This window comes from Egretta garzetta, unplaced genomic scaffold (assembly GCF_000687185.1).
Source record: "Egretta garzetta isolate BGI_Z169 unplaced genomic scaffold, ASM68718v1 scaffold287, whole genome shotgun sequence".
In the NCBI taxonomy this organism is placed as follows: Eukaryota; Metazoa; Chordata; class Aves; order Pelecaniformes; family Ardeidae; genus Egretta; species Egretta garzetta.
Window position 1 is genome coordinate 7,841,436 of NW_009260435.1, and position 25,597 is coordinate 7,867,032.

Sequence of the window (25,597 nt, forward strand, 5' to 3'; positions counted from 1 at the left end):
TGGGCAAAGGAGGAAGGGCATGGAGGAAGAAAATAACACATGGATTTCTGGATATAATTTTATAAAACCTGAGACTGCGTGAAACATAAGAAAATTTCTACATGCACGTGACTAAGTGAGGACTCAACATGCTACCAACTACATCTCACGAGCAAACACTCAGAAAACAAGCAGAAGAGCATTAGAATCTTGATTTCACAAGGCAAATAAAAATCAGAGAAATAATTAACCATCTCTGGTAACAAAAGAACCAAGAAAGAGTTGCAGTCATGAAGTTTTGGGGTAACTTCTTGGTTTAAGTTGAGTAAATTTTTTGGGTCTGCAATTCTAAGTTGTGGGATAAATTCAAAGAAACTGCAGCCTAACAAATTCCACTGAAAGTGTTTTTCTAAAGACGAATTATTTTCACTGGGTTTACTAAGTTTCAGAATAGTTTCTTCAGGAGTGAGTGAAAGTAAGGAAGTGTTTTTCTCCAGCACTCTTCTCCTTACTTCTAGAAAAGCAAAATCAGTGGCTTTCCACTAGACAATTTCACACTGATGCTACTGATAAAGTATACTACGCGTGGTTTAGTATCAAGCACTGTATATTAGTTGCTGAACAACGGTGTCCCACCACTGCCTTTTCCAGAGTCCACTGCCAGTTTTATCAGATCTCCTTACTTTTAGGAAAATAGCAATCATCAGAGTAGGATTTCACTAACAGAGTGGAAGAGGATGACAAGGAATTAATGCTGTAAAGGAGGAGAAAAAAAAAAGATTTCTTAAAGCCTATACAATATTACACTTCAGAGTCAGCAAAGCTTGAAAGAGCGCACAAAATCATACTATTTGCTATCACAACAAGCAAGGCTGGACCTGTAGAGTTACCCAAAAAGTCTGATTGAAGGCACTGCAGAAAGAAACCCTTTTTCTCGCACAGCTCTAGTTCTCTAAAGCTTTTGCTTTATCTTCTCCTTATTTAGCATTACCACCCTTTTCTTCGAGAAGATTTTCCTTCAGGGAATGTTCCATTTTTATGATCTTCACCCATTCCCTATCTTCTGCCCACAACACATCAATGATATTGAAAGATGATCCCAAGCCCACTAACATACACATCATGGCAGATGCTTTGCCTCAACATAAAACTATTTTTTGTTTGTCTCTAGCTTTTCCAAGTCTAAACACAAATTTTGCGTTTCTAAGGGATCCAGGTGTGTGTCTGGAGAATGCTGCCTTCCTTCCCGTAGTTTTCTTCTCTCCCACAAAAAAAATTTGTATGACTGAAAGGAAGATTCAGGAAGAGACAGATAAAACACTTCATGAGTTTTCTTCTTTCTGATCTTTAGTACTAAAATGCTCAGTAAGCTTTTATGTACACTCAACCATCACCTGACCATCAGGCAAGTTCATTCATACAAAGAAACCACTGGATTAGAGTGCATCAATTCCTTTCAAACTAAGTTTTACCTGTAAATTTTAAGTAAACTAAATTATTCCTATTATCTAGATATAGCCATTTGTTTAAAAGTGTTTTTAAAAAAGCAGTGCTTTTTATGTTCCATTTAGGAAGACAGAGAAACCATCTTTAACATGCTTAAATATCCTAACCATAGATTCTTACCACAGCTTAAATTTAGAGCCTACTATTAGATTTTTATTTACTAAGGTCAAGATTAACACTTCAGAATTTTAAGGTTTTTTTAAATTGTCAGGTGTGAAGTTGCAACTTCCTTGCAGAATGCACAAATATCAGTGAGAGCCTCCAAACTTCAAGTAAACTTTTTCGAATCTACAATCTTTTTCACTACTATTAATTTGCATCCTGTAAGTCCATGTATTACTATGGGGATATACACTGCCATGCAACTAATAACTGAGTCTTAAAAAAAAAGTTAGTTCTACAGTACTAGACATATGTAGCAAGCATTAAAAAGCTTAGCCTCACTATCACAGAAAAAAGCTAGCAGTACTATGAAGTGTCAAAAGAGGTATCTTCATTTTTGCATTTCTGATTTGACTTTTTTTACTTCTATCCAAAACCACACGCCTTTTAAAAAAATGCAGTAACCGCTCTCATCTATACACAAGTTATAAAGAATGAAAATAACCGTTTATTTTGCTCTGAGCAGTATTCCAAGTTTGGTAAATAACCTTCATAATGTTCAGTTTGCTTAGAGCATTTATATTTATAATTTTATACTGAACTATCATTTAGATGTCCAAGAGTTGCCTCTGTTCCATACATAATAAGCTTGAAACACCGGAAAACCTGCGTAGGAAGTACTCTATGTTCAAAGTATAAGAGACTAGTTTAGAAGTTTCTAACATTTCAGGCTCAAGATTCGAATTTAAGATTCTTCCTCCTCATCGCAAACTTCCTGGAATTGTTTTCTTACTGTATTTTTTTTTTTTAAACATAGAATTGTGACTTTTTCCAACACAAAACTCAATTATTTCTTTAATAGTCTCAAAGTTTTCAGCTGAACTTTTCAGTGATACCTTTTCTCAACAGTTGAGAGCAAGTACAATAAATAGTTAAAGAGCAAAATTTAATTTGACCATTCTTTTAAGATCTTAAAAAAGATAAATAATCAAATGCCTTTGAGAAATCTGCATGTTAGAAGGTCTAACAAACTGAACAGGCCAAAAATTTAAATTCACCAGAAAGTGCCCTTGGTTCAATCTCCTTCTCACTTAAATCACTAGTAAAGACACCACTGACATCAATAAAAATGGGAGTAGAGGGTGATGCTGGCATTTTGGCTGTAGCATTGAAGAAAGTAAGGGAAGAAAACAGTAATTTTTCCACTCCTTTATGGCTACTACACAAAACATTTCTTATTGATGCTAAGAAGACAGAAAGTCGTTTATTTTTTAAAAGCATCTTATCTGTCTTTAATCAGGTTTGAATTGATATTCTATAAGCACAATCACGTTTGTCTAGCCTAATTTTTTTACCCATTAAAGCTTTACACGCAAATTATAAGGGGCTAAAGCATTAACTTGATCTAGCTCAAGTCTTTTTAAGCATTCACGTTGTTTCATAAGTTTTAATGACTGTTCTCAACAAATACAATCATGTGGATAAATCAACTATTTCTAGAAACATGTTTCTAATCACCTCAAGACAGAGTATCTGTCGATTCTGCAGCTTTTTTTTTTTTTAAACAGAAGGAAATATTAAGAAACATATTGTCGAAGAAATTAATTTTTAAAGTGTTGATTCCTCTCATCCCACTTCCTCTTTGCTGTAGATTCAGGCTGCATTTTTGTGAGTATGACATCTTTTGTGTGTCAGAGTTTAACAAAGAAATTTAGTTAGTTCCAAGTGTTCATGAAATCTACATTATGCACATTTGTCTTAAACATAAAATTTGTTTCCTCAATGTGATATTTGTTCCAATAGAAGTGGTTTTTGCAAGAAAACTTGTCTGTTGTTTTAAATTTAAAATTGCATTATTGAAAGCACTATCTGATGACAGATAGAATGTTTTCCCAATTTACTGCTTACTGTTGCTCTGCCATTTTTTTCTAAAAAATGGATAATTGTTCTTCATATTCTGTAAGTTTGTCTTCATGTTCACAAACATGAGAATTTCAAGTTTTCTTCTTCAAGGAACTCCACTTTAATAGATTCTGCAAAATCTGACAAATATGGAACAAAACTTCCAGAGAGGCACGGACCAACAGGAAACCATGCACAGCAGCAGCTTCAAAAAAGCAGGATGCTTTCCTGAGAAATGCTCAGATAATCCCTAGATAGTCAGCTCAGCCTAAACTTGCTCTCTCTAGTATCTCACTATACAGCTTTGCATCCCTAAAATTCTGCCTATCAGTCACACTAACTATAACCACCTCAACAACTCCAAAATTAGTTGAATTCTCAAGCTTTGGCAAATCTGTGGTTTGGGTTCTTTTGTTTATTTCTTTGGAGTTTTGGGTTTGGTTTTTTTGTTGTTGTTTGGCTTTCTGGTTGTATTTTGTTTGGGGATTTTTTTGGGTTTTGGGGTGGTAGTGGTGGTCTGGTTTTGGTTTTGAATCAAAAAAGTATATTATGCATGCTGGTTAGAATTGCTGTGACATTACCTTATGGGCTTTTAATAATACGGAGCCTTGTGACAAACCTGGAGCCAAGCAAAATTTTATTAATACAAAGAGATGCAAATCTCACCTGTAGCTCTCACCAACTGTGACAATTTCCACTTCACTATCTGTTGAGGTAACATTTATTTCTTCATTAGCAGTGACCTGGGGAGTGGAGGATGCTTCAATCACCACAACATCTTCATCAATACTTCCTGATGAGGAAAAAGGAAAAAGAAAGTTTGTATACTTCATCTATCTCAGGAGCTGTCATGATAAGAGACTTTGTCTCCTAGACTTGAAATACATGGGTAGTAATTCTGCTGTAAATATGGAAGTAAAAAAAGGAAGGAGACAGAAGATGCAGGGGGTGGGGAGAGAAGAGACGCAAGCTTACATTCTGCTGTGTATTGGAAGTAATTACAATGAATTTTATGAGCTATAACACCAACAAAATTCAGTCATTTAATATAAAAACAAAATAAACTTTCAAACTAGCAAAACAGTGGTGGTTTGTTACCATTAATAGTTTTTTTTAAATGTTTTTCTAATTATTAAGTCTCAAGGCTAAACAGTGGCAACAGGAAAAAAATATGTACCAACTAATATATGTTATTTTTTTCTACAACAAAATGAAGATCACAAATCCACTGGTGTTTATAAACATCTTTACATCTACACTTTCAGTGGTATTCACAATCATATACTAGACAGAGGAAGTTAAAATGAAACTATCAATGGTAAAAAACAACCACCAAAACCCCACAAAATCAATTTAGAGACAAGCTTTGATAAGAAACAATTTCCACTTCAGGAAGAATTATTAAAGTTCCAGCCTAATACCCAGACGCATGGAAACACCTCTCTACAGCTGTAATACTGACAGCGACAAGTTTGAGCTATCTAGAATACTTAAATTGAGATATGAATTATTCACTATAGTAATACCACTGAACACAAAAGAACTTACTAAATAAATACGCTAGATAGCTTGGAAATAGCAAACTGCCATTTTGAGATCCGCAAATTTCTTCAAGAAAAGTGCTTGAAGAATTTGGTCTCATTCAAATCAATACTTACATCCTGTATGGACTGACTTCTCAGCTGCTCTACCCAATGACAAGGTGGGGCAGATTATTCTCTCCCCCCACCCAAGTATCAACATTTTTATATTTTGAAAAAACAAGTTGCATTACTTGTTTTCTAATGGCCTTTGCTTGTTTCTGGCCATTTTTATCCCAGAGTGACTGGTGCCTGAAGATGGAAAGCGCGATGCTTCCAAATACTGGTATTCACCAAATTCTCATGATTGGAAGTAATGTGACCAAATTAATTCTCAGAACTTGCATGAAAATTTTGGGAAAAACTGAAAACATTACACTATCTAGGAAAAAAAAAAGTCACATGCTAAAGTTGATAATACAAAGAGCACAAACTGATACACAACTTTGTACCCCCTTCTAAATAAAAAGAGCTTTCAAATGAGTTCTGTTAGAAGCACACCAAAAGGAAAAGTACATGTATGTGAACTTCCCTTATTTCAAGAATATTACAATAGTTTGGAGAACAGTATATACAAATTAAGACAATTGTCCAATACAAACTGGTTTCATTACATTTATCTGAACAATGAAAAGTCCGCCGAATAGCAAAACTTCAGTAACACTGAAGTAACATTCATAATCCTCATCAAGTAGCTCTTCCATAGTCAGACACTAGCCATACACCCAGTAGAACTAAGTAGTATGAAAACACGGTCTTTCATTGTCAACAGGATTTACTGTTTCTTCTTTGCCTCTCCTCATACATTACTACAAAGAAGTGAACACAGTTTTTCAAACATCACAAAACTACACCAGTTTATTCCGATTTAGACAAGCTCCTACAAAGCAGAGCAATGGACAGTGTTAAAACAAAGAGAAGTCTCTGAAGTCATCTGTCAAAATCAAGTCTCAGAGTACAGCCTCTTTGACAGGCCGACAGGAATACAGGGTGCCTGCAGCACATGGGCAGCAACACCACTGTCAAGGAGAGCCCCCTGAAACTTCAGCCCATATTAAGGGATTTATCCTAGCATTAGAGCATTTCATTTACAAGGCAATTAAGAACTAAAACTGTGCCAATACTAAAGAACTAGTGAAATTTAAGATGTCTTTTTGAATGTTCTGTAATATCAAAGCTGGGAAAAAAAAAAAAGTTCTCTGCCAAATGCCAAAATTCAAACCTGCTGGTTTGAACTACTCCAAGCCTAATCCTAGCAAAGCCAGGATGTTTTACAGTTCCACATAATGTAACTTTGCCGGTTAAGTTAGTGTCTGAAGGCGAACTTTACTGGTATGTCGGTCAGAGTAGTTCAAGATGGTATGACTTGAATTTTAAGAGTGCACAACCCTCTAAAGCAGAAAGAAACTTTCTTTAGTGAGATGACTGACTTGCAGAAATAAAACAAATGGATTTTCAGAGGTTTTGCTACACTGTTTCTAAAAATATTTGCTCAAGAGAATTCTGAGGCACTCGCATGCCTCAAATATTTAGCACATATGTAACTCCTAGGAGCCATCTGGTGAATCCAAGGCTACACATTAGCAGTAAACAGCTGAACATCTCTTTAAGGTGTCTACATCTTTAGATCTACATGGGAATAAACTTGGTGTATATATAAACACACCTTTGAAGTACATTTCTTAGGAAGGGCATAAAACCAACAGAATTTGATATTTCAGTAAATCCCAGACCTAAGGTACTGCACAATTTACAAAACATACCAACAGCCAAGGAAAAAACCACAACAAAACAAACAAAAAAATCCAAAGCCAGAAATACACCAGATGACAAAATGCTTGCACATCACCCTGCAGTCCACTACACAGGATGTTTTTTATATAGTCCACCATGACAAGGTGTACTTTATTTGCTTTCATGCACATACCAGTCACTGACCAGTCATCTTCTGTCTGGAATTCAAGCAAATTTGATCTTAAAGTATGAAGACCTTACTCATCAATGTATTACCTAAATGACTGACCCTGTAAGAGAACCACTGAATCTGTATAATGACAGTGTTACTGTACTAATCCTATACTCCCTGAAGGTTTCTCCTTGAAGGGAGATTTAGTCACTGGACTGTCGGCAGCAAAACAGTTATGCAGAGGTACAAGAAGTATTTTGTACTACCCTCAGCATATCACCTATGGCTATAAAACAAACAGAAAATTATCCTTCCACAGGTATAGACTACTTCTCTCCATCATCTCCTGAATAACAAAACGTGGCAAGCAAATTATACTCTACTTGTTTTTGACTAAATTAACCTTTGGGCTACTACCAAAAGACTCATTCTACATTTTAAGTGAGCTGGTTAAAACCAAAACTTCTACTGAAAATTACAGCAAGAATTTTATTAATTTCCACTGAATTTTGGTTTTTCCCCACTAACACCCACAAATAATATTTTATAGTGCATGCAAGCCACCAAATTTTAGTTTGCAAGTTTGGCATATCCCAACAATTCAGAACCATTGACAGCTGTTAGTATTCAGGTTTTGTAAATGACTAATAATCAGGAACTTCTTTACAGAAGCTTCTCCCCTCTCTTTTAAAAGCCTGTTTTATGACAGAAGCCTAGCGCTCAGCCAACCTAGGGGAAGGGATAAACTACACTGGCTTGAATCGAAGTTTGAACATGCTCAAAATGATAATCATTCCTTAAAAAACAAAATACTCCCTCCTCCAGGCCCTACATCACAAAGACAGTAAATGTGTCAGATTATAAAATATTTTATTAGGCAGAATGTAACTTTTAAAAAATACAATACTGTGTAGTCCAATACTTAGATCAGCAAATGAGGATAACTTTTCGCCATAAAGTTGCTAGATTATTTCAGAACTACAACTGCTAGGTGGTGTTGATAGAACACATGCAGTTCTGAGAAGCAAGTTTTAGAATGAAATATTTCAATAATCCAGAAGTTATAAATAAGAGACTAATATTTGCACAGTATAACATGTATGCTATATACAATTATACTCTGTGCATAATGTATATAATTATACTAAACTCTGGAAGATCATGGGACAACTCGGAGATTAAGCAATCATCATCAAGAAAAATGTATACCACCAAGGTCATAAATGACATACTTATGTTTGGTTGATCATTGCCCTTCCTGGAGGGTATTTTACATCTATTTTGCAAATAACATGGCGTTTAACTAGCTTAAACAATACATGTAAGATAGAGAAGGGGTTTTACAATATACAATTTCAAATGAGACTGTCTTGGCCAAGCCATAAGTGAAAACAGAAGAGATTTAAAATAAGCAGTCAAGTTCCAGTGACAGAGATGACTTATTTCATGTTCCAAGCTTTCACTGGATCAGACCAACGGCCTGCTGAGGCCCACGTTCTCTCTGCCAGCTGCAGCAAGCAAAACTATGCAGTGAGAGTAGAAAATCCAAGCTGTAAACTTGAACTGAAACTTCTCGCACCACCCAGCATCCCCGACAATGTCACAGATGTCAGAGAGCACTTTCTTATCTATTCATTACTGGTGGACAGCTGTCCGTAAGTGTGTCTAATCCCTTTTTGAACTTGCTGGTACTATGTGCCTCTACAGCACCTTGTGCTGGTAGGTTCAAGATAATTACCTGGATAGTAATTAAACTTGAAATGGATAAAATAATAATATCCTACTAGTGTTAATGAGTACTCCCTTCTTCAACTTTCAAACTTCTTGAGCTAGATGTGACCGGTACCCCCTGCTCCCAACCCCTGGTAATATGGTTAGCATAACTAAGGCTATTTTATGAGGCAAGCAGCCATTCTCTGTGACTGAGCAGGACACGTATTCATTCCCTTTCCCCTCCTTCTCAGGCTCTGAAGGTCCTGTGAACCAAGTAGACAACCCAAACAGATTTCTTCTTCCACTCCCTATCAGCCTCAAGATTCCTGGGCGCCAGGATGATTACTCCCTTCCTTGCTGACCTTGAAGGTCCCAGGCACCCGGCCAACCAGGTGTTGTTGATGACCCCATCACAGAACAGGGAAACATAACAGTGCAGAGAGCACAGTCTATAAAATCAAGAGGTTACAAGTCCAAACTGGGAACCTGGACCAGAACTGCTGCTGGACAGTAAGACTTGGGACCCCCTGTGGCCAGGGACACCTCCACCATCGTCCACTTCCTCCAAGGATTGAGTGAGTGATTCGTATTCTTTTATATGGATTTTCAAGTCTAGATTATGAATTGTTATATTGATACAGCAAACCGCATATTAAGATTTGACCTGACCTGCAGAGGGTCCGGGTGATTAGGAATTATAAGTTAAGTTGTATTATAAATTTTGTATTACGCTACTTATAGATTGTACTATATTGATTCTGCTTGTAGAAATCCCGTGCCATTCTAATAATAAATTCTGTGCTATATTAATCATAACATACTGCTAAGAAAATAAAGCTTTAATTGTAACCATGATTTAGTGCCATCATCATTCTGCCAAGGATCCCTAAAAGAACCTTTCTGTCCCCTTAGTGTCAGGTGACACTAGGTTAAAAAATGAGTTTTTCTGTACCTTATTTGGTACAGAACTTATTTGGAATATGCCTTCCAATAGTTGTGCATGATGGGAGAAATCTTCAAAACATACAATTTGCTTAGGAGTCTGCACCCTGGTGGAAAAGACAGTCAACAACCACAATTTAGGGGATGTTGTCCAGCTGTGAGACATGCTAATATGGGCTAATCCAAAACTCTACTAACTGTTCTTAACCAAGCATATAAATTCCAGTTCTACCAGCAATGCCAACAGCAAGCCAATTCTAAAAGTAGCATCTTTTCAGCACAGAAAGCTGCAGCAGCTACAGGGAAGTGCTGCAGTGAATTCCACTCTAATATTTATTACTGTAGCTATTTAAAGCTCCAATTCACAGCAGACAGATACAGCAACAATGGTTAACGTCGACTGCCCGCAAAACTGGGTGCTTCTTTCCTCACCACTTCCCAGTTCTTCCCTGACCCGTCTCTAGTAAGAGGCGCAGCAGAAAGGCTACGTCCACTAGTGCTATTGAGATAAAAGCTCTTAATTATGAGCTGCATTAGGTACTGTGAGAAAAGGCGTGCATGCTGTAGTTACAGGAGGGATTAAGTAACTGAAAAATAACCAACTGTAACAACAGGTAGCTTATTTCCACCTAATACATGTTTATCTTGAACCCATTAAAATAATCTGAATGTGAAAAGGTGTATGTTTAACGTTTTCACCAAGCTCTGGCTTTTAAAATATCAGATATCTATCTTCAACGTTTTTGGGAGACAGACAACAAATATGTTAGAGGAATCAAGAGGATGATAGTGAATGAACTCATTCTTATCATTCTAAGCAGCTTTGAACAAAAACTGGAGCAGCTTCTCATCAGCATCAAGAGGCAAGGCTTGTCTAGCACTAGCTAGTCAAAAATATAAAGTAGCATGTCAGACCCTGAAGGAATTTTAAGTGTTATTAGGTGAACAACTTATGACAATGCAAAATTCCAGCCAGCTTTTTTTATTACACCACTTTCCCATTTCCCAGGGTTCAGCTTTACGGCCAAATCAGAGTATGAGAGGCTAAAAGCTTGTTTTAGCTTTTGCTAGATTTCATTCCACAGATTGACTGTCTCCAAATGGCACCCACAGCCCTTTAAATCCACACTGAATATCAAAGACGCGTGCAGGCATATCAGAAAATCTGCATTTCAACATTACAGAGATCCAATTATAGTAAAAGTAAAAGTTGAAATTTTGCCACCCTTGAGAAGGAAAGTCAAAAGAGGATTATCTCTATAGGTGTGTATACAGGTCCTCCAAGGGTTAGAGAAAAGTTTCTGAGCTACCTAAACAAATCACAGAATCAAAATTTGCATTTCATAGCAAAAATGTTGCTGTCTGCAGTCATTTTAACTGTAAGCCCAAGTATTTCAATTAAAAGCAACTGACTAACATTCAAATTAAAATATATACCCCTAAAAGCCCTTGCACCTTCAACTATAACTGCATCATTAAACTACACAGTTGTTTTTACCTTGACCTTATGCCCTCAACACTCTCTCTCCACCTCCTGAACCAGCTTCATCTGGTCATTCCAGATTTAATGAGGACAACTGCCTTTTACAGCAAACAGCTGGTAGAACAATATAATCTATTCCCAGGTATCAGGATTTTATACTTGTTCAATACTCTCCTACTCCTAAAGCACAAAGTTCCACCAGAACAATAGCTAAAGCCCTGATAGAAAGGGAAAAGGGGGAAAAACGCTATATAGTGTTCTTTGGGGTTTTTTTTGGTAAAGGTTTTGTTAAAAAAAACCCACCACACACACCCCCATCTCCATTCACACAATTTTCAAAAAATAGCCAACTTAGTTTTATTAGCTACAAGAACTAATCTACTAACCACTTTTTGGGTTAAAAAGATCTGTTTCTTTCATTTCTCACAATAATCAGAAAGAAACATTTTCTAGAACAGTACACACTAATTAAATTTACCAGTTCCTTAAATGCACTGTGTCTTTAGATAAACATCAACATTCAAAACAAGGAAATATTTTGTGACATATCCATAATACAAATTGCCATTAAGTAGGCTACAAGACTAATCACATCACTTTGATGCCTACTTATTAAAATTTCAGTTATTACCATATCTTTTTAAAATTGTATTTTCTTTTCTCATTATTATTATTCTCCTCCTTTCTTAAGTTCATCCTCTAGTACTTTTACATATATGCTGCAGGCCTCATTCTTAGCAGTAGCTCTTTGCCCTTCAGTATATTGTGAAATTTCAGCAGATGCATACAAAACCTTCACGTGCCAATCTAGAGCAAAAAATTCTTCTCTAACATTAACAGGCTAGTGTAGTATTACTAGCAATACAACCCTTTCCTCATACAGAAACACCATACAGAGAAGTTGCATAGCTATTTTCCCAGCTGGCCCCATTTCTGTCCCAATTAACTCAGTATCTAGAAATGCCTTATATAAGAGCAGAAAGCAATAGAAACTGTTAATCGCAATAGAAACCGTTAATCACACTTTTATCTTGCTAAAAATAGGACACTTTTATAAAGGAAGTCTGCTCAACTTCCCATTTTATCTGCAATGTAAATAAAATACTCAAAACCTTCCCATTGATACGTATTTCCACTGGGAAAAAAATCCACAGTATTCACATGCTCTAAGGCAGAATTACTTCTCAGCTCACTGCAAGTGTTAGTCCTGAAGTACAGCCACCATAATACACATTCTTTAAAGCATACCTTATTTCAGTTATTACCAATGTCAGTATTTTAATCTAAAATTAACCTGTGTAAAGCCAATCAATTTTTCATTCATGAGAATAAACATAATTTCATAAATGAATTAAGTGTGCTTTTCAAGTAGTATAAAAATTAAGCCATTGGACAATGCACCTTTTCCACATAACTAAATGAAACAAATTGCAAGTTCCAGTCTTCCTACCATCAAAATAACATCACACTGCATCACTGAATTATCAGAAGTTACCTGAACAGCTTGAATACTCACTGATCATTACATCAATTTTTAATGAGATCTCTCTCCAGAAAGATTCTTTTAAAATGCTTGTAGAAAGCTTCACCATGGAAATACTTGTTCTACACTTCAAGGGAAATAAAAGCACAGAAGTGGTACTGATTGAATTTGTGTTAAAAAAGGGCAGTAGGTTTTAGCAGTTAGACTAAAAAAAAAATTAATTGAAAAATCTCTCTCTAAATACATTTAGCATGGTTAGAAATAGATGGTTGCCTAAGAGTCCATAACCTACATTTTCTCATCCATACACCAGTTTCACTGTTGCATGGTGCTCTGTGTGGAAAAAAAAGTTCTTAATGGTCCTACATCATTTTACAGTTACATGAAACTCCATTCTCTCTGAAAATAAGAAACTATTAACTTGGAAACAGAAGTGTTACACAGTAGTCTCCCAAATTGGTTTTTAATATGAAAATACACATATCCCCATACATTTCTTATTTACAAATCATACCCTTCAATATGCTTGAAGATGTTGTCAAATGTACTTTTTTAGGCTTAAAAAAATTACATTTCTGTCCCCCCAAATATGCATGAAGATAATCAAGGTTGTGAAATAATTCTCCTGTTTCAGTTATTTATGCAGCCCTAGCACTGCTTAAGTAAGACTTTTGCATTACAGATTTTACTTCTTGTATTTAAACAGTACGTTAAAGAACAACACACATTATTTCGTGCTACAATGGTTAACAAGCAATAATCTAGTCTTTCATATTCTGGTTCTGTTCAAGCATAAATCCTCCCCTAACATGAACATACACACTTTTTTTTTTTAAACCTGTCCTTGTATTAGCAGTCATTTTTTCTTACAGGAATGATCAGCACAGTCTAAGATACAGTTTCATTTTCTAAAACACATTTGTCTCTGGGCAAAAAACATGGTTGCACAGATCAATGCTACGCTGTGTTCTATGTATCTTCTTCCCCATGATCTCTAAAAAGCTGAAATGATGAACAGAAAGCACAACTACAACATTGTGAATGTTACGGGACTGCCTTTCACTTGGCAAATTTAAGATGAAAGGAAGTCCAAGAAAATTGGTAGATGGAAAAAAAAAACCCAAACCACCACACACCAAAAAACAGAAACCAACCAAAAAAGCCCCAAAACACAACCCCCCAACCCCACTCCAAATGTTCAAGCATGCCCTCAAATACTACGTCAAGACATGATAAAGAAACATCTATGCAAACCAACTGCAAGATTATTGCATTGAGTTTATCTAGGTAAAACGTTTGGTATATATACAGTACTTTGCTTTCTACAACTTCAGGCCTTAGAATTTTCTCTTCTTACTGCACTACTAAAGCTACCTTCAACTGAATCCTATTTCAGGCTCTTACCACAATGACCGATTTTATTTTTTTTCTTCTCATCTTTTTAAAGTTGTCAGCACAGTTAATTATGTATTAGCAGATATTTCTACATTCTGAAAACAGGCAGAATCATTATTCCCAAAATCAGTTAAAGCTGCAATAGCTAATTGTTTAATACGATTCAACAGCTAAAAAAAAAAAGGAGCAACTCCACAGCATGTGACTAATCAGATTCAGCAACCTTCCAGTCCATTGTTTAGAAACCACTAACTTCACCTTTTACATTGAAGAATTCTAGATTTGCTGTAATTTTAATGGAAGCTCTGTATGTACTTTTCCCATCAAGAATTTATGCTGTAATGCTCACATTACTTGCACTAAGTCTATTTGTAATATAACTTTATAAAAACACAAAAACAACTGCTCCGAAGTACTTACAAAAAAAGCATATTGTACATGATCAAAGCTCATTAATAAAAAGTATCTCAGGAATTTAGTTTTACCTGAAGGAACAGCTGTACTGTTCTGGTGGTTTTCACTAGGTGACACAAATAAGTCTTCCTCCCCTTCAGTAGATGAACTGGAAGAAGATTCACTACTGAGATCATTCTCACTGGAACTGCTAGAGCTGGGTAGTAAAGCATACTTTCTTCGAGCTAACACTTCCCGCTTCTTCCTCTGCATTAAAATCCGTTCTTTTTGGTTCTGTGTCCGCTGTGACGAACTTGTTTTCACAAATCTCTTCCTATATGGAAGTCTTCTTAAAGAACTGCTGTGAAAACAGGGCCTTTTCATTAATAACCCAGGTACAGAGTCTGCCTCAGTCCGAGGCCACTTTTGTGACCTGGCGCTATGAGTTCTACTTGTAGTATTCAGCACTGCCTGAGGGTGTCTTACAGAAGCATCTTTTTCTTCATCAGATGTTACTGTGTCAGAGTCTCCAAAATGTAGGCTAGATGAAGGTGAAGAGATACAGTCACTAAAAGAAGAATCATTGTCTTCACTCTGTGTTTCTAGATGCTGTCTTAATCCTAAGATTCCTTGGTTTTCTTTATCAGGACAATTCTGAGTATATGAAGGACCAGCCTGCTGGCTTTTGCGTTTTTTTCGCACAATACTTTTGTCTTGGTCTGTACGGTTGCCATTCATGTCCTTCTGCTTTTGAGAATCACCACATAAGTGAGAGAACTCATTCCCTACTTTACTGGCAATCATCTCAACTTCTGCACTGAAGCTTTTGGCTGCCCCAATAGGCTCAGGGTTCAAGAGGATCCCCTTCAGACTCTCCTGTCTCTTTGGTGCATCAGAAGAAACTTCACTCTTCATATCCGCTTTTAGAGTATAAACTATATTACATTCAGGAGTCCATTTAGACATGGAAAGTTTTAAGAAAGGCCTAGAAATAAAAATAGATATGCATCAAGAAAAAGAAGCATCAGATTTTTCAAGAGCAAAACTGAAGTAAGAGAAAAGCCTTGTACTGCTAAGACTAATCTCCCAGTGGGAAAAGCAAAACAGCAGTAACTGAAATACAATTGTTTCATAATATTAAGAATACTGCCTGACAACATACTTTTGAATTAAGACAGAACTCTTATAACTTGCATTGACAGGTAGTTCTTCTAGTCAGTGAAGACATTATCACTTTGACAGAGCAAGTATCGATGTGCATCACCTGCAAAACGCATGGACAATGTCTGCTTTACCGATGCTTAAACATGAGTTAAAGTTATAGCTCCAATATTAAGCCACCAACTAAATTTAACTGCTTAAATAAGGCCTACATCTATCTTCCTCTATAGCTGTATATATGGATACCTTGAACACAATGCATGGCACAGTATGGTGACAACTGAGCTATAAAAAAATCAGTTACTTGGAATTCCTCATTCTTTTCTGACATGAAAAGGAATAAAACAGGAAAGATTTTGAACCATATTATTTTGTGGTAAAGTAATAGAAATCCATTTACTACCAAGAGTTTCTTTAAAAAAACACCACACATTAATAGTATAGAGTAGCGCACAAAGCTATTTTCAGTCCATGTGCTTTTGACTCTATCCTGCAACAGAAACTAAGCAGATCATATCACATGCTCCCTTAATAGTTGTTCCCTTAATGGTACCAGGCAGGCTCCCCTCCCTCACAAAACATTACACCGTTAACATACAACAGTGCAACATTAACCTCAAAGACTATTTCAAAGAAAAACTTCCGTACTCAAAGACTACTGAGAGACACAGGCAACAATAACCTCAGTGACATTTTCACCTTCAACCTGCTTCACCTAGCATCTCTGCCTTCTATTAAATTCCCACAAGGAAGCAACAAAAGAATTTGGTTCCCACTGTGATAACCACTGAAGCACTCTTTACTGTAACTAATATCCCATTTTTGTGCCCCAGATGAATAAGGCATTTAACACTTGTACTACTTCAGCAAAGTGCTCCCTCTTTTCTCCCTCCCTCATCACTTGTTTGAAGGAACATCTATGCTCTCATAGAAGAGATGTTTATGCGCTGAACCAGAATGTAGAGCTGACCAATCTGAAAAATGAATTTCCCAGCCAGATCAGACACCAATCCAATTCGTCACATAAGCACACAAACAGCTATACCTGGCTTACAGCAGGTTATGCTGAACTGCCAGAAAACTGCTGAAGAAAAGTATGCGCAATTATACCTTATGTGGAAATGAGGCTCCTTACGCAGCACAGCTGGAATATGCATGAAGCCACACAAAAAGTCTAAGGTAGCAACAGCAAGATCTATGGCAGGTTAAAATAGCATTGCCTACTCAAGTCCATAATCTTCTGCTTGAACCTCCAAATTCTTCAAAATGCTAATGCATGCTTACATCTGCTGCTAATATTTAAAGCTCTTTTTCATTTTTGTCATAGAACGAATCAAACAGAGTCAAACCAACATTTCTTAGATTGCTTGACAAACTGATGCTTTCAGGAGCAGCTGCAAGCCAGTTGTTCCTAACAGACCCTGAAGAATTACTTATCTCAGTTTGCAATAGGTATAAGATGATGCAGTATCCCAGGCAGCCTGTGTTCTCTTCACAGCCATAAGCACCTAATCTCATTCCTCAACTGATGTGATCTGGAATAAAAATTTTGCACAAGGCCTACATGCTGCAGTACTAACATGTAAAGAAGCTGTAAGGTCACTGGATCTTTCTGGAGATCAAGAATCTTGCAGATCCTAGAACCCTAGCTGAAAAGATCTGTTTGAATGTTCTCACTGGAAATCCTACAAACATAACAATTACTGTTAAGTGTGAGGACTATACCCTGTGATAACCAAGAAAGTGGTGCTGTTTGCTACTGGAATGACAGCAGATAGGTATGTTTTACAGCAGTAAGTCAAAAGCTAACTGCACGTGAGTTGGATTCAACCTCCTCTTGCCAGTATATATAACAGAACAGGTTCTTACTTTCACTTAATCAAAGCACAATTCACAGTAGGAAATTTCTTATTTTAAAGTGTTAAAAATAAGACTGTTGCGTCCTGGACAATATATATACTTTTTTATTGCCGTAAGTTTTAGTGGAATTCACTATATAAGGCTACCCTCTTCTCTAGGACTGAGAAACAGAAGTTGCAAAATCAGAAAAAAACTTGGGATAAACATTAAGCGTCTAAGAAGTCTACATAGTAAACAAAGAAGCCTCTATTAAAGTGGTAGAATTTTGATACCTACTCTTCTCTGCTCCTGACAGCTCCTGAGGAAAATACCAGCTCTCACATGCTCCTCCCGTACATGTACCATCTTTCTTTGAAAAAATTAAGACTTGAGACTTCCATTTTACAAAATTTTATCAAGGACAGGAAATCAGAATTTAAACCTGTTATAAGCACAGAGAGAACAAGCAGCCCATCCTCACAAGGACACCTTTAAGGCAGTATTTTTGGTCTGTTATTTATGCACCACCGTTTTACAGAAATGCAACACTTAGTCAATCTTTTCCACAGTCCAAAAGCAAGCCAGCTCCCCCTCCATAACTTCGTATTTCATCACAAGTTTTTTTAGAAAATCCACAAAATATTTCAATTTGGAGGAACAAAAAAGTTTATTCAGAGAGTTTATTGTCTACATACACATTCATAACTTACAATCATACGCTACATGTCCAGCCTATACACAACAGTTCCCTGTCCTTTTAACATGATAAATTAAGGGGACAGATTTGTTTAATTCAAATTTTTCTTAAGAAACAAAAATGAACATTTTCTCATTATGTGAGCACAATCAGGGGCTGGTTTACAAAGGACTCAGTTCTACTCATTGGAGTGCTCCCCCGCCCCTGTTTTATTGTTAAATTCTAGTGTGGAAATCTCCATCACTATGAGAGTCCTGCATTCTGAATGTAATTATCTTTGTATAAGCTCTGTTTACTTTAGCAGAGGCCAATGTGCTGAAAAGCAGATAGAGCTATTTAAGTTGCAGCAAAAAATTAAAGTAAGAAAGTTTACACTTTGAGAAACCTCAAACTACTGTAAGGTGACAACAAAAATAAAACGCCACACAAAGAAAACCAATGCACTTGAAATGCTATTTACTAGCTTAGTTTTATTCCAATAAGCAACCTAGATATAATACTCAACTCAAGATTCAAACATTTTGTATATTTGCACTCTTAACAACGATGGAAGAGTCTCACAGTAACTCAACTAAGTAATCAAGAACTCTTCATTGTTGCTAACCAATAGAGAGCTTGAAGGACTGCTTACTCATGGGAGGGCTGCTGGTTTCCAAGTAAAAATTATGCAACAGCTTAAACGTGAGTGTATTTTTGAAGTGAATGACAGCAATCAACAACAACAAATAATCCATTCCTTCACTATTTAGAAATGCTATTGCAAACCTTTGAACAAAAGCTTTGACCAAAAAGACAGAATCTGGAAGAAGAGCTTACCATTTAACTAGATTCCAATCCATTTTAAGTATTTTCAGTGGTTAGGCGTAAGAAACACCAGTATTACGTATAAGCTTTTACACAGAAGACAAAGTTTGAGAGGGACTACAAAAATATTATGCAAATAATTAAGACTCATTAGAATGACATCATCTGCTGTTAAACATTTAGAGGTCTTACAAAATCTCCCTCTAATTAAAAGTTGTCATCAGAAGCTTTTTCAGAAAGCAGCAAGATGCAGTAAGCTCAATCAGCATTAGTGTTCCTCCTTCCTAATCAAAACATTTGCCTGTTAGCTTACAGAATCAAGACTCCAAGATGAAAAATGGGGTATTATCTTCTTTTAAGCCATTTTGAGTAAATACTCAATGAAGAGCTGTTAAGACAGCTACCTGAATTCTAAGTCCCCTCTAAATGGTATGACTCTATTCAGAATCACGAAGCGTACACGACTTTTATCCATTCATGTCACAAATTAAAGACCTTTGCTATCAATCACACCAAGACATACAGCAGTGCAAGATAACTTGTGCAAACTGGGGAAGACCCTCAAAATTGCCGAGTCAAAAAACAAGCTCGAAGTTTGAGATCTTTACAGCAGACAAGTTTATGATCACATATAAAAGCAAAATACATGAGTTATAAGATGAAGTATTTTGTTATTAAGAATTAATTTAATTACTAGCAATCAAAAGTATGATAGCACTAAGGCACTATAAAACAGTGAAATGGTTCATTACACAACATTAACTCAACTTTTTTGGTATAAAGTTGGCTGATGAATACATGTAATCTAATATATCATTACTCCGAAAACGTATTTTCAGTTACATTTTAAAACAAAGTCAACTCTCTTCACCATCAAGAAACCATCTCCTTTTTAGGTGTCAAAAAGCACCCTGATCAATTCTCTCAAGCTTGGCTACCATAAGCAGTACACAGTGCTTTGACACATGACCAGCCAACCACTTGGCAGAAAATGCCCCTCTTAAGCACCTGCTTCCTACATAACCTCAAATTACTGGTCTCTGTCCTGTTAAGCGTAATACACACACCTAAACCCAGCCAGCCAAATAGTTTCTTCAGAAAACATCTAGACTTCTAGCCAACTTGATGAAAAGCAGTGAACAAAATAGCTTCATTTACAAAGCATTATTTCCTCATTTTCCCCATCCTCAATTCCCTGCTCCTCTCTCGTTACAAACACAGTGATGCACCCTTGTCTAATGCACCCTCCACCACTCTGATACTAAAGGCACTTACAGGCAACTCGAATACCCAGCAGGGTTCAGCCTAGAGGCCAGTGCAGACAAAAAATCTTCCCAATATGACAGCTCTCAAGACTACCAAGAGCTTGCAGAATATATTGTTGTCATAATCTCAGAACGAACAGAGCAATTCCACTTCCATAAAAATTCTGTGCTCTCTTAGACCATAGTTATGTACGCAACCCAAGTGTCCATATATAGAATGGTATCAGGCAACAGAATATTTAAAATAATCTCAGAAAGGAAGTTTCTTTCAGTTGCATTTGTAGTTCCTTTATTCAGTCCTAACTCTTATTTTCTTTGCATATGTTCACTGAACTCACAATTAACTTTTAAAATTAATTCCTTTCCCTAATATGTGACTTTTATCAGATTTTACTTTTAACATCAATTTACCCTGACAAGCTAATACTGGTACCATTATCTTCACGAGAAAACCTCACCATTGAGTTCTGGAATCTTACATTGTGTATAACCATTCCTACCACAGTGCTTTTTTTGAACTGGCAGACATGGCTGTCAAGAGCTCAAAGAATGGACCAGTGAATGAAAGTATCGCACAAACTGTATATTGCAACACCAACAGTCGTTTCTTTCCTCTCATTAAAACGATATATTTATTCTTTCGGCAATGCTCTTCCATCAGATGAATCAAGAAACAGGATAATGAACAAGCTTATAAAATTCATACAAGACCTTCAGCAAAAGTGAGAGAACCAAAGTACTACTACTTCCTTTTCTCAAGGGCAGAGCGCCAAACAAGACTGATTCATGCATAACCCTGATGCAATGGAGGTTGACAGAGGACTTGGAGCCATTTGAGAAGCTACACCCCCAATACAGTCCCATGAAGATTGAATCTCGGTGCTATCATGCCCTGCTCCAACAAAATTAAAGAACTCAATGAGTAGTTCACCAAAAAAACCCCACTTGTTAACATAACAGGGCAGTCATGCCCTATTCATTTCATTCCTACGAAGCAGGGACAACCTGTACAATGCAGAGTAAATAGCAATAACACAAATATCCAATATTCAGTTCCCCTATCAGCAAAACAAGTGCAATCAGATTTTGCAACTTTATTGCACTGTTCTTCACTTTTGGTTGTTCTTCATTTTCACCACTTCATGAGACAAAACACTGTTCTTTTAAAGTTTAACTACTAAATTTTAGCATTCATGTCTTCTAATCTTTGCCAGAAAATAAGGCAATTGATAGTTAAAGATCTATGCATCTCTATAAAACAGAAACAATCAGAAGGTAATCTGAAACTCATATTATGTTTGCTTTGATACTACATCTTTATTCACAGGACAATATGAAGTATCATTACAAACTACTCTCAATTTCCTTTGTTTGCTTTAATGCAGCCACAGTGATGACAGACACTCTGATTTTTGAATGACCAAATTGCCTGAGAATTCTCCAGGCAAAATACTTATCTTTTGCCCTACAGAAAGGTATGATATGTCAGAATAACATGCACAATATTAGTTACTAACTGCATTATAATGTTCTGGAGACAGGTTCTTGCGTATGGTCTCCCAACAACACCCCATTACATCTATCCCAGTCAGAAGAGTTTGTGCTTTGCAGGGGGGTACTACAGTTACACCAGCCACAGCAATGCAAGCAGGCTTACTTGCTCCTTGCAGCCAATTCTAGGAATCATCACTAGCTTGGAAAGTCTACACTTAAAGTGAAACAATGTTTTTTCAAGTACAGTACTACTCTACTAACCTTTGCAAAACCATCTCAAAGGTAAGTCAGACCACAGCAACTGTATCAACAGTATCCATCCTCCAGACCAGCAAAGTCTCCTTGATTCTACCTCTGAAAAAAAAATTCCTCCAAGACCTTCAAGGTTTGTTTCCTTGTACATAAGTCAATTCAGGTCAGTAAAAAAATCTTGCAACAGAAATGTCAGGCCACCTATAGAATAGTTACGGAACGCCTCCGTTATGCCATGTTACCATTCAACTCGGAGACTTACCACCGCTGTATGTATTCTTATGGAGAGACTACTGAAAGCATCTGCCTCTCATGTCTAACAGAACCCAGCACAGGACAGCTACAAACAGAAGAGCTCTTCCCTAGGACTGGATCTATGGCCTGGCTCCAGCTGGAACAGACAGAATGCACAGAGCATGCGCAGCTGGAAGTGCCTCAGCTAGATGAGTTGGCAGGCTAAGAGCAATTCTGCATAAGGTCCTACTAACAACAAGTTAGTTCTCCCGCAATACACTATGAATCACTCCAGGACCATAAGGCACCCACAGAAACCCTAGCATCAATCAAGCATCAGTGAAGCCTTAGCATGCAAGTACCCACCTGGGTGAGGAATCTGTTTGGCTTTGCACAATGGATGCAAGCAGGTGGATTTGACAAACATGGTGTTCACAAGCACATTCTTCAGTCTAGACATTTCTTTGCTCTGTCCTAAGCTTAAACTCAGTTAGCTACATTAACACTATGTAAATCATGGTTTTAAGACATAAGCATTATGATTTGGCAATCAGGAATGTTTTGCCTTCAGTGAACTCCAAGACAAACATAACAGCAATGAACTCGGGAATAAGCTTTATAAAAGAATGACAAAATACATTTTTTTTTTTTTATTGGACCTTAGGTTCTTAACTAGGATTTCTGCTTCCAGAGACAGCTAGAGAAGTTCCGAGTTACACAGCCATCTAAAAGAATTAAAAAAATTGTTTCTTAGTCCCCCGGCAGTTTTGACCTTTTGAGGTATGTGTAACTGTTCTTAATGTAGTGTCACTTTGCGAACACTTGATAAAGCTTTAAGGAGCAAAGCAAGACACGATCTTTGCTACAACTGCTAAGAACCACCTTTCAAGTGAGAATTATGAAATTAATCATTAGCACAGTTTTATGCTTTTCTTCAGGAAACCTGTGAGAAGTAGGGGATTTTTCAGATACTAAACTGAGTCATCTACCATTTTAAAAAGGAAGGACAGGCAAAAAAAACCCCAAAAACCAGAAGGAAGTCTCTTGCTAGTAAAGTCATGAGCCAGCCTTCTTGGATTTCACTTGGTAAACACTTAATAAGGAAGACATCACTTTAATTCACAGTAGTTACTTTTTCCAGATAGAATAAACTATATAAAATAGCAAAATAATGTTGCTAGCAAAATTTTGGTGAGTGAAACAAACATCTCCTTTCTTCCTTCCTCTCTGCTCCATTAGTGGCATCTGTTAGGCCCGACATCAGCCCACCACAAAAAACACTAACGTAAACTTAAGCCTGAATGAAGTTCACTAGTTGTAACACTTTAGCTGTGGATACATTTTCCATTTCTTTTAAGAGCACAGTAGACTTTAGAAGCAGCTGATCACGGTCACTTACACTGGCAAAACTCTTAAGAGACTACAACTGGAAGTAATTATCCTGTCCCTGCGTTGTACATGTGTCCCATACAACATTAGTTGACATACATGTTTCAAAATCTCTTCTCATCCTCACTGACATGCAAACAGCTAAAGCACTACAGATCTAGCGATAAGACTGCCCTAAAGGGCGTTGCACGTAAGTAAATCTGTGAGGAAATCTTTATACAACATCTGCTTATGGCAAATCCATCTCCCTACACTATCACCATCGTTTACATGTGAATTAAATCATCCCGTTTGCCGTCCCATCCCCCCCAGCTTTTTTTTTTCCCCCCCATTTATTCAACTGCCTGACATCTAAACCTCCATAGTTCATCAGCTAGGGAGGGGGGCACTATTACCTGTATCTTCTGAAAAGAATGTCCTCACCATTAGAGGAAATCTAAATAACTGAAATGAAAGATTCCTCATCTTGGAAAAAAAAGGCAGTAACTGCTGTCAGCGAAATGCTATTGCAACATGGCCACCTCCACTGAAAGCCAACACTGTTATAACTGGTTACGTGGGTCTACAAAGTTTATGTTAAGATACACTCTTAATACACTTTTACAAAAGCCACTGCTTCATAAAAGACACATTTCTGAAAGGTCAGAATGTTCCCATCCAGATTTTGAAAGGACACGTGAAATATGCATGAATACTAAGAGCTGCTGTTCACCCCTGAGCTCCCAATACTAGACATAAGCACAGCTGTATCTGCCAGGGCTTCAACCATCAATAAACATATTTTTAAATATGTGAAACTTCAAGAGTTTCCAAACAGGAAGCTTGGTGTCTTACACACTTTTATTTAAAAGAAGTGGGATGCAAAGTGTGCACACAGCCCTTCCTGTCTTATGAATTCAATAGGTCATTTTATACTGTGGATAACAGCACAAGTGACCAGTGGCTCATCAAATTAATGAAGTTCACATCCTTCCCTATCAACCCTTGCACATCAGCAAGACTACAAACCTGAACTGGTGATAATCTTGGCTGACAGGTTTTTTGTTGGTTTTGGAGGGTTTTTTGCCTCAGGTAGTCCCTCTATCCAACAAAAAGAGGAGTAAAAACATTTAAATTGGTGGGAGACTACTTTGATAGCAAGGATAGGTATGAGGAACTTTAAGAAGCTTTAATTTTTGTTTTTAAGAGTGACAAAATATCCTCATTCTTTAAATATTAATTTTCCTCTAAAATGTTTCTACTAAGTATCCAGAATTAATCTATCTTTGAATTTTCTACTGGTTACAACAAAGACAACACAAGGCCTTATTTTACCACCTGGAAAACATGGTTTTCCTTTATTAGTTTATAATACAGATATTCCATCATAATAAGTGTTACCTAGGTCTCCGCACCAGGCAGTCAATTCTTATCTTTTTTGTCAAATATTTGTTTCTGAAGTATTCACATTAAAATCAAATGAAGTTGGACTATTACAGCAAGGTATCTTCTTTTAGAGGAATACTTGAGTATTGGGAATTAAGGGCATCATTTAATCATCTAAAGCAATCAGGCCTTGCTTAAAATTTCACAAAACCATTTCAAGCCATAGAAGAGTTTACTCAAAAAACAAAAAAAAATTCCATGAGCGCTAATCACTGAAACAGAGATGCTTAAAAAACATACATAGATCCTTAACACCTGCCCATTTCAATAAGAGTTACAAGCCTACATACCTCGGAAGATCCTGGCCTACATTTCTGCACAAACATTGCTTCCTTGTTCATCAGGCAAAAAACATCTGACAATTATTTTTTTTAATATGGCTTAAGAAACAGAACACCAACTTTGCAAACAAAACAAATGACATTATAACAAACCCTATTATGCACACAAATAAAACTCATTTCCGTAAGGGAAAATTTGTGACAAATTTTCAAGGAGACAAACCCCAAGAGTGCTGCGGCTTCCCGCAGTGAAGATACTGCTTTGTGCGTCAACGAAGCACTGGAAAGGAGAGAGAAAGAAAAAAAAAAAATAATAAAAAAAAATCGGTTTGAAGTTCCCATCCGCCTAACTGCCCCCGCGCCCCTCCGGCC

The 25,597-nt window shown here is 36.8% G+C and overlaps 1 protein-coding gene across 7 annotated transcripts in view; it reads right to left on the reverse strand.

Moving 5' to 3' along the window:
* The window catches only part of RNF111 (ring finger protein 111), a 55,012-nt gene extending 29,510 nt beyond the window's left edge, over positions 1–25,502 (reverse strand). For 4 of the 7 annotated variants that reach the window (XM_035899606.1, XM_035899603.1, XM_035899609.1 and 1 more), the window contains exons 1-2: positions 14,477–15,369; positions 4,156–4,282 (exon numbers count right to left, since the gene is read on the reverse strand). In XM_035899606.1, the coding sequence (XP_035755499.1) occupies positions 4,156–4,282; positions 14,477–15,350 (1,001 nt within the window). In that variant the 5' untranslated portion in view covers positions 15,351–15,369. Of the gene's footprint in view, positions 1–4,155; positions 4,283–14,476; positions 15,370–21,905; positions 22,473–24,527; positions 25,403–25,448 lie in introns of those variants that run through there. The other 3 variants (XM_009643974.2, XM_035899608.1, XM_035899604.1) reach the window with 3 other exon arrangements.
* Positions 25,503–25,597: the final 95 nt, after the last annotated feature.